The 12,506-nt window shown below is 37.2% G+C and overlaps 1 protein-coding gene across 1 annotated transcript in view; it reads right to left on the bottom strand.

The window, feature by feature from the left end:
• LOC127845145 (kinesin-like protein KIFC3) overlaps nt 1-12,506 on the bottom strand; it is a 67,328-nt gene that overhangs the window by 8,364 nt on the left and 46,458 nt on the right. Inside the window, 7 exon segments of the mRNA XM_052375867.1 lie at nt 1,657-1,738; nt 1,741-1,788; nt 2,249-2,366; nt 4,159-4,286; nt 6,155-6,259; nt 6,822-7,003; nt 11,895-12,006. Coding sequence (XP_052231827.1) covers nt 1,657-1,738; nt 1,741-1,788; nt 2,249-2,366; nt 4,159-4,286; nt 6,155-6,259; nt 6,822-7,003; nt 11,895-12,006 — 775 coding nt within the window.

Below are 12,506 nucleotides of genomic sequence, written 5' to 3'. Positions count from 1 at the left end.
CCAAAACCCACAAATAACATGCGCATCCTCTCAAGGTAGTTAAGCTTCCCATTAAGCTTCATTGAATTCCAGTCAGTAGTTGGGGAGAAATAGCCCGGACAAGAGTTGCACTATATGTACAGTTAATGGAAAATTTCAAAGGGCCATAACTCTGTGAAAAATCATCCGACGAGAACCAGCTGATAATATGCACATCTCTTCTAGGTAGTGAAGCTTCCCATAAAGTTTCATTGAATTCCCGTAATAAGTTGCTGAGAAATAGCTCGGACAAGAATTGCACTATCTGTACAATGGAAAATATCAAAGGGCCATAACTCTGTGAAAATCATCCGACGAGAACCAGCTGATAATATGCACATCTCCTCTTGGTAGTGAAGCTTCCCATAAAGTTTAATTGAATTCCAGTCATTAGTTGCTGATAAATAGCCCGGACAAGAATTGCACTATATGTACAGTTAATGGAAAATTTCAAAGGGCCATAACTCTGTGAAAAATCATCCGACCATATCCGGCTGATAATATGCACATCTCCTCTTGGTAGTGAAGCTTCCCATAAAGTTTCATTGAATTCCAGTCATTAGTTGCTGAGAAATAGCCCAGACAAGAATCGCACTATATGTACAGTTAATGAAAAAATTTCAAAGGGCCATAACTCTGTGAAAAATCATCCGACCAGAACCGGCTGATAATATGCACATCTCCTCTTAGTAGTGAAGCTTCCCATAAAGTTTAATTGAATTCCGGTCATTAGTTGCTGAGAAATAGCCCAGACAAGAATCGCACTATATGTACAGTTAATGGAAAATTTCAAAGGGCCATAACTCTGTGAAAAATCATCCGACCAGAACCGGCTGATAATATGCACATCTCCTCTTAGTAGTGAAGCTTCCCATAAAGTTTAATTGAATTCCGGTCATTAATTGCTGAGAAATGGCCCGGACAAAAATTGTGCACGGACGGACGGACACACGAAGCGGCGACTATATGCTCCCCCCAAATTTTTATTGGGGGAGCATAAAAATCATCTGACTAGAACCCGCTGATAATATGCACATGTCCTTTTGGTAGTGAAGCTTCCCATAAAGTTTCATTGAATTCTGGTCATTAGTTGCTGAGAAATAGCCCGCACAAGAATTGCACTATATGTACAGTTAATGGAAAATTTCAAAGGGCCGTAACTCTGTAAAAATTATACGACCAGGACCAGCTGATAATATGCACATCTCCTCTTGGTAGTGAATCTTTCCATAAAGTTTAATTGAATTCCGGTCATTAATTGCTGAGAAATAGCCCGGACAAAAATTGTGCACAAATGATGGACACACGCACAGACAGAGGAAGCGGCGACTATATGCTCCCCCCAAAAATTGTGGGGGGGGCATAAAAAAAGCAACGTGCGCAATTTTTTTAACAAACCCTAAAGATTAAAACTTTTATCTATTGCAACAGTCTTACCCACAGGTGTTGGGCGCAAGGCCAATTCACTGAAACACTATCAATATGTCATTAAACAATATTTTCATAACTTTGACCAAAAAAAACACACAAAAATTCTGATATAATATATTTTTTGGTCAAAGTGATGACAAATGTTGTTTTATGACATAATGATAGGGTTCAGTGAATTGGCCATGCGGCCAACATCTGTGGTCTTACCAGTGGTCTTAGCCCCAGTGGTTCTATTCACTCCCACCACTGTCACACACAGCAGGGCATGGGACCGCGAGGAATGTTCAGTTCATGTTGGTTGACTGCAGTGGCCCGATTCAACTGGCCTACGCGAAAACACTACAACCGGCATAAAAAGGCTGAACATTAGGTCAGAATAAAACTGGGAAAACGTTTACTTTGTTGAACTCAGAAATATCTGAATGACTATATAATTAACTACTTGTACAGCAAAAACGAAACATTCATGTAAAGGTATTGTTAAAGAAGGATTTCCTGTGGCATTATATTAACCCTTTCCTGCCATAAAAAGCAAAGTGAAAATGGCTTTCGCAACCAGCATAAAACCAGAACAGCCTGCAAGTAAACTCGCAGTCTGTTCAGGTCTTATGCTGTTTGCTGCTCATCAGTATCTTAAGGTTTGGAAATGAAGCCTTTAAAAGTTAATCTAGTAAGAAAGGTATTTAATTAAATTTAACTTTCTTAAGGACTACAAATGCATCAAAATATATATCTAAGTGGTAAAGGGTAAAAAACAGTTTTGATTTTGCCACTGGGGTCTCAATGCTAGTGGGAGTACCTCATTGACATCTCCTACAGTCTTGACATGCACATAACACAGGCCAGGTATGTGGTAGCCTCCATCTGGGTTCATCTTCACCTCCATCTTGTAGCCAACGTCGTCACCCAGCAAGTCCCTGAAACATACAGGACCAAGGTTGCATTTATATGAGTCGCGGGCTTAATGTATGTGCGTAAAGTGTGACCTTTCTGCTTTAATGAAATTGTTCGTTAAAAAATGATTTCATAACAGAAATCCAGTTAGGGCAGAAAATTTCGTCCTGTATTTGTGCGTGCGGACAGCAAAGGTTTAACTGGGGCAAAACACTAACCAAATGTGAATGTTATGTACAATGAAATGCAAAAAGACGAAGATATCTGGAGCAAGATAGATTTAATAATGAAAGTTGTATAATAGAGAAAGAACTAAAATGTGCCCAGGTGTTTTTCTGCTATGTAAAAAAGGCCTTTAAACGGACCCTACCCCAAAGCAAATGGACCCGATCCCAAACTGAAAAAAAATGCCCAATTAAAAAAAATAAAATAAGAGATGTGTTTGCCAATAAACACAATGCCCCCTATTGCGCCGCTTTGAAATAAAATTTCAATATATCATTTGGCAGGTTTACAAGTTATCTCCATTTTAAAGCTTATTATTTCCCTTGGATTGTATTTTTTGACTTTTTACCTTGAAGGATGACCTTGACCTTTCACCACTCAAAATGTGCAGCTTCATGAGATACAGATGCATGCCAAATATCAAGTTGCTATCTTCAATATTCAAAAAGTTATGATCAACCTTTCATAAAGGTAAAAGTTTTGGTTTAAGTTTTGGGACACACACAATGAATGACAGACAGACAGGCCAAAAACAATATACCCCCTGATCTTTGATCCGCGGGCATAAAAATATTTTTAGAAAGGAGTGTCTTATGACTTATGATTATTAAGACTCTATATCTCAATTTTATTCCATAATTTATATGATTTCTATCCAAAATGACCAGGAAAAGACCTGTTGTGTCAATATTTGATAAAATAATCCCGATTTGGTAATTTTTGTCGATAAAAAATTCCCAAATTTGCCCGTAATAAATCAATTTAATAAAATCCCAATTTGACCTGACTACTTTTCGCAAAATGGCTGGAAAACCCCCTGGTGTCCAAAAAAATGGGGTCCAAGACTGACTCACAATGTATTGGACATGACAAATTAATTGATAGCAGTAAACTAGATCTGCACAGCATATAAGATGATGTAAATTGAAGGAAAAGATTGGATGAAAATTGGTTGTTCTGAGAGATCAGGCCCCATGTTAACAACACAATTTTGCAATCGAAAATCGATTTTAACTCCTATCGATTTTCATTTTTGCCTTTCAACTACAATGAAAATCCATTTTCAATGACAATCAAAATCGATTTTCGATTGCAAAAAATGTTTTGTGAACACTAGGCCAGGAAAAAAATCATTAAAGCGTTATTTTATTTAGAGAATTAGTTGGGATAATGCAATACCATAGCCTAAATATTATGACAAATCAAGCAAATTCGTTGAATTGATATCCCCCGCCAATATGCTTCTGGACACAATAGTGTTATATTTGACACTCAAAAAAGCATGTTTTCAAGATACAAAGGGCCATAACTCCGTTATGGTACACAGATGGTGTACAATGACATTTGGCGTGCATCATCCTCTTATCCTATATATATACTCATACCAAGTTTCAATGAAATCCACCAAAGCACTTCCAAGATATGGCTCCGGAAGGACGGACGGAAAGACGGACGGACGTACAACGCCAAAACAATATCCCTCCGCCTATGGCGGAGGATAACAATTAACAAGGCATTTGTTGAAAAATGGAAATGTATAGAATTTGTTAGCAAGCACAAGTGAGCACTTTACAGTAGCCTTATTCTCACCTGATCATCTCATTGTATATCTCCAGCACACTGACACTAATGGTGTACTCCCAGTCACGCCGGGCGCCGGTCTCCTCAAACAGAAGACTCAATGCACGCTGGTTGATACCGGGATCCTCGCTGGTACCCTGCGTGAACAGACACACGTACAGATGGATATAAATGGGCCTCGTTCTGGGAAAAAACTGGGCTTAATAGAAGTGCGTAAAGTGTAATCCTAGATTAGCCTGTTCAATCTGCACAGGCTAATCAGGGATGACACTTTCTGCTTTTATTGAATTTTTCTTTAAAAGAAGTCTAAAAAATCCAGTCTAGGCGGATAGTGTCATACCTGATTAGCCTATCCAAACTGAATCTAGCACAAAACTTTACAAACAAGCATTAAGCCCAATTTTTCCAGAATGAGGCAGAAATAGATATGATATAAATTAGCAGGCGTCCACTAATGTTTGGTCCCTAAAACATATGTTGGATCATTTATTCTCTAACCCTAACCCTACTTTGTAAGAATAAAACAAGTTTTATAGGGAAACAAGAAAATTCATTGAATTGATATCCCCCAGAAAAAAAATGGGAAAGACCGACGGACAGACGGACAAACGGACGGACAGACAACTCCGATTCTATATTCCTCGCCTTTGGCAGGGGATAGTAAATTAGCAGGATCCCACGAGACTTTGACCACTAAATGGTGTGCTGGGCTGATTTTCTGAGAAAATTTCAATGTCGTCGATTCCGAAGGTACTGAACATTGGCAAATATGGTTTTAATGCTAGTTCATAACCCTGCTATTTATAATGTGTTTAAAAAAAAAAAATATTTGTAGTTTTTTCATGAAAATAAAACAGTTTCGAATTACATAGTAATAAGATTTGTCAGTTGTACCTTGTTGAAAAGAAGGACAGTTCTTCACTTTAAGAATGAAGTTTATCAATGAATGTTTCATTCAAGTGTTTTGCTGCTTTCATTAATTTTGTAGATTTTTTATTGATAACTGTGCTTCTTTAAATAGAGACCTCGAGTTTGATAATTATAATGTAGCTAGGTTGCTCATACACCTGTGTCATCACACACTGTTTAATACCAAACATAACTATATGTTAAACTTTTCTACAGTTGTTTGTTTTCCTTGGTTTAGTAAGAAACTTATAGCAAAGCCATCAGTATCAGGCTGTATTTCATGTCTAACACTAACATAAGTTGATTGCAAATTATTTTTGAATGTATTCCTTACTACTTCCGCTTTTCTTTCACTTTCATTAACAAATTCACATTAACATATTCTACCATTACAAAATCCCCACTCGAAATACATATTACAAACAAACACCAAGCATAAGCATTTTAATCCAGTCTTTTATTTCATCAATGCACTGCAAAGTTTTTCACCTAACTTATTAACCTTATTTCACACACTCACACACATTGAGTCATTTTACTGGTTAACTTATTTTGCACAAACAAGTGGCAAAACTTGTGATGACCATCATGTGTTCCGTGATTGACAGCCCCTCAACAATAGCGCAGAAGGAGTTTATATCTTAGTTTCAAGACCAAAACAGATTGAAAAAGAATATTGCCAAGCAATATAAGTTCCCTACCGATAAAACTCCGCCATCTTCAGCAATATTTCTAGTCTATTTGTTGCCATAGCAACCAGAATTCTTGGCATAGGAACAAAATGAAATGACGTGCATAATCTCCATATTGCCATCTATCCATCTTTCAAGTTTGGGTCCACTATTTTCAGCAATATTTCTAGTCTATTTGTTAATATTTCTAGTCTATTTGTTGCCATAGCAACCATAATTCTTATCGTAGGAACAAAATGAAATGACGTGCACAATTTTCATATTGCCATCTATCCATGTTTCAAGTTTCATGAAAAAATATGTAGAACTAGTTATTGCAGGATCAAGAAAAATGTGACAGACACTCAGAGTGCAAACCATAAGTCCCCTCTGGTTTCATCGGTAGGGGACAATGATAGTCTTACCTCCATGGTGTATGTTTTTCCACTGCCAGTCTGGCCATAGGCAAATATGCACACATTGTAGCCGTCAATACATGAGGTAATGAGGGCCTTGACTTCATCGAACACCTGTGGATAGAGGAAAATATGCATGAATGGTACAAAGGAACAGTCAGGTTATTGAAAGAAATTTCCTACTGTTTATAATAATGTCACACAGTCCACCTTTCTTGACAATTTGGAAACCGGTAATATTTCTGATCTATATCCACGGTAGTTTCTAGCAAATCTCATGTCATTTGTTTTTCACTGATTTTGTCAGGGTTGTTCGTTCTTTCGATAATCTTGATTTTTTTTTATAGAACAAAGCCATTAGCAAACCAATTAGGTAAGAAATAACCAAATGAATTTTGAAGACCAATTTCAATTAGAAGATTCGGAAACAACCCCCAATTAAATCTTGCTTTACAAAAAATGCTACCTGTTCAATATGAAGATATTTAGCATAACATACTTCGATTTTTTTGGCAGCTAATGAAAATGCAACTGAATCTGTCATAATCCCTAATCCTTATTTTGTTTATTTTTTTTAATATAAATCTCATTAATGACCTAGGGTCATTTGGATACCCTAAAATCCTATGAAAACATTCATCCTTGTTCCTTAATTCTGAACACGTGTATGATATACCTCCTGCTGAGTGCTGCCCTCTCCAAACACGCGGTCCACATCGAAGGTCTGAGTGCGTCCCTTGCTGTTGATGTAGAGCACCCCGCTGTCGTCCTGGTCCAGGGTCACAATGTCCTCTGCCTGGGAACCACTGCCATCCTCCCTGATCAGTGGCCGCACACGGCAAAACACTCGGATGTTACCTGCCATGCATATCTCTTATAATGTCAAATTTTGAATCAATGTATACCGTAATTACTCTAAGTTTTCTGACAGTTTTTTTTGTGTCCAATAATTTAGATACGGAAAATATTTTAACAAGGGCTGTTTGTAAAACATGCATGCCCCCCATATGTGCTGTCAGTTGTAGTGGCAGCCATTATGTCAATACGTTTTTTGTCACTGTGACCTTGACCTTGATCCTAGGCCTAAGTATTCTTGAGTTTTCACCTGGAAACCATTTTACTGTTTAGAGTCACTGTGACCTTGACCTTTGACCTAGTGACCTGAAAATCAATAGGGGTCATCTGCCAGTCATGATCAATGTACCTATGAAGTTTCATGATCCTAGGCATATGCGTTCTTGAGTTATCATCTGGAAACCATTTTACTATTTCAGGTCACCGTGACCTTGACCTTTGACCTAGTGACCTCAAAATCAATAGGGGTCATCTGCGAGTCATGATCAATGTACCTATGAAGTTTCATGATCCTAGGCCTAAGCGGTCTTGAGTTATCATCCGGAAAACATCTGGGGGACGGACATACATACGGACGGATGGACATGAGCAAAACAATATACCCCCTCTTCTCGAAGGGAGGCATAAAAATACAGTTGTCCGAAAATTAAGAGACACAAATTTAATGTCCACATTTTTTAATTATATTGAAATAAAATCCATTATTCAATGCACAATAGTGTTTCTACTTTGAAATAAATACAACTTCACAGCTTTGCTATCTCTTGCCTGCAATGATACAGAACAAAAAAGTAAAAACATTAAACATACAGCTTCCTTAATAGGAAGATATCATTTAAAATGCTGTTGGGTGAAGCGTTTGTTTTATACCGGTATACATGGTTATTTACCCAATTACGCAATGTTTATGGTCAAAGTGTCACAAGATAAGCCGAAATTTGGTGAAATATACTGTCCAAAAATTTAGAGTCATTAATGATAGACGAAAACATGCATGTCCGAAAATCAGTCACAAAAAATAACTATTTTGGCCAAAAAAGGGCTTGTCCGAAAACTTAGCGTAATTACGGTATATATGCTTATATATAAAGTAAAGTCCAAGTGTTCTCTAATATGCAACTCTGACTAAAAGTTATTAATGATACCCAGAGTCAATGATACTTTGAAAGACATTGGGGTTGTCTAATCTGTCCCAATAATGTGTTTTTTGGTCAAACATCTGCCCATCTCCCGTTTTTCACAATTGACTGCCAAAAATTTCAAGTGGAAAAAATATAACAAGAGCTGTCAGAGGACAGCGCTCGACTATTCCAGTGCTTGACAGTATAACGTAAGCCATCATGGGGAAATTGTTCATATTCAATATTTTTTTAGACAATCTTTCAAAAAATAAAAAGAGGGAAAAAAATTATTTTATTTTTTTGGAGGGGGGGGGGGGGGGGGGCGGGAGGTTGAGAGGGGTTATAATGTTGAGTGTGGTCATTTATTAGACGATCTTTTAAAAATAAAATAAGGAAAAAAAAAATTGGGGGGGGGGGGGGTTGGGTGGTAGGGGGGGTGAGGGGGGGGGTATGTGGGATGAAGTAATTTTTTAGATGATGTTAAAAAACATTTTAAAAAATTGGGCGGGGGGGGAGGTTGGGGGGAAAGGGGGGGGGGGGTATAATGTGGGGTGAGGTAATTTATTAGATGATGTTAAAAAAAAATTGGGGGGGGGGTAGGGGGGTGAGAGGGGGGTTTAATGTGGAGTGTGGTAATTTATTAGATGATGTTTAAAAAAGAATTGGAGGGGGGGGGGGGGGGAGGTTGGGGGGGGGGAAGGGATTCTGGGTAGGGGAGTCGGGTATTGTTTGGGTGGAATCCATTGTGGTATTCAGGTAAGTGTTGTTTTGTCAAAGTAATAATAAAATGTGATCATAAATAAAGAAGTTATGGCAATTTAAGCAAAATGTTCAATAATCTAAGTGTAAAAGGGGCCATAATTATGTCAAAATGCTTGATACAGTGGTCTGCTCTTGTTTATAGGTTGGGGTCATGTTGGTAAACAAGTACTGTAGTACTTTGCAGTATGCAAAATATAAAAGCAATATGTCAAAGGATATAGGAAATATTTGGGGTAGTACGCAAAGTTAAACATAGATTTATCAATATGCATATTCTAAGTAAAAAAGGGGCAATAATTCTGTCAAAATGCTCGATACAGTTGTATGCTTTTGTTTATAGGTTGGGGTCATGATTGTAAACAAATATGCAAAATATGAAAGCAATATGTCAAGGGACATTGAAAATATTTGGGGTAGTACGCAAACTTTAACATTTGCTGCATATTCTAAGTGGAAAGGGGCCATAATTATGACAAAATGCATGGCTAGTTAGGAAGGTTGCAAAAGCCTGAAAAAAAAACCTGGGGGCCAGGGGGCTGGAAGGCCCCCGGTCAGCTCCAGGGTGACGCCCTGGTCAGGGGCCCAGGGAAGCTCCTGGAAAATAGCATTTTAGATGGCCAAGGAATGCAATATCCTGGCTTTAAATTTGGAACAAAAATTAAGTCCAAAAATTAATATTAGAATTTAGAATGATTGAGAAAAAATCATATCTTATACACATTTTTTTATAGAGCTGCAGACCATTTCTTGTTTCTTGTCTTCATAAGCTTACCTTTTACCAAAAACAAATATTTAAAGGTAAAAATTCAAAGAATTCAAATCAGAACCAATTGATGGAAACTTTACACATATCACTATATCTATTTATTAAAACACAACAATATTGTTTGGTGAAGACACACATCACTTTATAGATTGTTGGAACACATTTCACTATACACTATAAACACACCCTGATGATAGAAACTTGATTGATAATTAATTATGGAAAACAAATATCACTACAATTACACTTAATAGCAGCGCTTCCGTTAGCTTTTATAAGTTAGAAGTCCTGACTTCCAAGCCTAAAATTGTGGACGTCCCAGACATACATTTTGAAGTCCTACTTTTATTTCAGAAGTTTAATATAGGTACATGTTCCAACTCTATCCATTACCCGATAATCCAGTATTATTACGATTTCTATTTTCAAAACCAAAATACGGCCAATATTGACGTCCGCCATTTTACGCAAGTGAATATAAAAATTGAATTGTGGAATGGGGGAATTCCCATTGAACATGCGTTAATCACGTGACGCGATTTAAGCGCATAGAGCACTGTTCATATTTAGTTATGACAACAAATCAACGACTGACTTTAAAATGTTACATGTACCTCCTTTCAGAAAAGTTTGCCTAAGTGAAAGCGAATTTCAGAGAATACAAACGCGTTTTTCTTTAATTTTACGGAGTACACTTCATTCCGAATCGCGATATAACTTGTCGGGTCATTCATGCACGTAGACCAAATATATATGCATAGTTTGGCAATCTCAAAACACGTTATTTAACTATTTATTGCATTATGTGTTATGGCCATTGGTATAACAAAATACATTATTCAATTTTAGTATGTTCAAATGCGTAAAATTAAACGTGTTATCCGAAATCATTTCCAGATTTATTATTCACGGAAAGTTAAGAAAATTCTAGCAACAAATAAACATTTCTCGTGTTTTTCGTGTACAAATGGAAATCATGCGAAAATTAGACTTCATGTACAACATCACGTCATTCTTTCTCGGGGAAAGCGTGGACTTTAAATATTTTATTGCTGAATAAAAATTTTGTAGCGCAGGGGTCGCTAATATTATTGTATACAGCTTCACGTGAGGTCAGCGTGTATTCGGCTGCCTGAGCCCTGATTGGCTAATGCGCTCACCAAGAAGAATTTGATTGACAGTTGGATAAATCAATGTTGGCCACTCGCTGAGAATTTCATTGAAAACAGTACCTTTTAGGCGGAGTTAACGGTCTGAATAACCTGATTTACTGTTGACATTTGTACATGCTGTGTATTAGTAAATAGAGTACATGCGGATTATCGGACGTCCAAGGGACTTCCACCATTTGCATAATGGACGAACGGGTGCAAGTGAAGGAGTTTATTATCACTTATCTGTTAAACTGGCCCCTTTAGTGGCCATGGCTATCGATTCCAGTTCGCACACGTGTTATACGTGTAGATACGCATCTTTTTAAAGATTCTTTTGATTAGATCTCGGTTTCGATTGGAACCCCCCCCCAACTTTCTCATCGATTCTGAAAGAATTGAGAGATCGACCTCCAGGGCTTAAAAAAAGCCGGGACTTCCAAAAAAAACGGAACACTTTTAGCCATGTAAATGCTTGATAGAGTTGTCTGCTCTTGCTTATAGGTTGGGGTCATGTTGGTAAACGAGTATGGAAAATATGAAAGCAATATGTCAAGGGACAATGAAAATAATTGGGGTAGTACGAAAACTTTAACATTTGCACACTCACGGAACCGGCACGGTAACGGAAACGCCGGGGTGAGTAGGATAGCTCCACTTAATATATTTCATATATAATAGTCGAGCTAAAAATAAATAATAATACATATATATATCCATCCATCCATCTATCCACATCCATCCATCCACGCACCCACCCATACACACATAAATACATGTATTTATTTTTTCCATTGGAAATTTTACGCAGTTTCAAAGTTTAATTGACTCTGGGAATCATTCAGAAGTTTAAGTTGGCATTGTATATGAGAGACCACTCGGATTGTACCACCCAAAAAGTAAAAATGTTTCTCTTCAATAAATATATTTCTCCTAAAAACCCTTTCTCTCGATGAAAATATTACTCATCAGAGCACTTTTGAGTTATTTCAAAGGACGAGTTTCTTGTTTATCAAATGCGGGACAAAATAACAATTATATGGTCTTTAATTAAATTTGTTTAAGTTCAACTATAGATAACTGCCTGCACCGACCTTTCAGTTCGACAAGTTCATTGTGATATTTCTTCCTTAGTTTCATTTCCTTCTGATACTTGTGTACCAGCTCCTTATTGTGTTCACTCACACCCAAAATGGCAGCCATCACCTGAATGAACATAAAATACACGGAGTTCCATTTAAGTAAATCTGAATGGGCCACGCTCTGTGAAAACGGGGCTTAATGCATGTGCATAAAGTTAATGTTTAGAAAGACCCTCCACACATATGTAAAGTTTAATTTAAATATCTGAAGAAGATATAGAGATATGGAGTAGTTGCAGGCAAACGCTAACATGAACATTTTAAGTACAAAAAAAAGGGTAAAATTCTGCTCAGCTGCAGGTCAGAGTTATGAAACTTTGTCAGTGACCCCACATAATGACCCCCCCCCCAAAAAAAGCGTGAAATTTCATTCAATTATGTACTCTCTGTAGAAAAAGTGATAAGGTGATGATACATGTGTTACACAGACGAAAATAATTGGGTAACAAGTATAACTCTAAGTATAAAAATTATGAATCGAGCTTACAACGACCAAGTGCCATAATTATTACAAAATTTGGGTAATTCCAAATTTCTAGCTTTTCTTATCACCTTCACATGAAG

The sequence above is a fragment of the Dreissena polymorpha genome, chromosome 9 (genome assembly GCF_020536995.1).
Source record: "Dreissena polymorpha isolate Duluth1 chromosome 9, UMN_Dpol_1.0, whole genome shotgun sequence".
In the NCBI taxonomy this organism is placed as follows: Eukaryota; Metazoa; Mollusca; class Bivalvia; order Myida; family Dreissenidae; genus Dreissena; species Dreissena polymorpha.
Note: the sequence above shows the minus strand (reverse complement) of the source record. Positions and strands in the feature narration are given on the sequence as shown.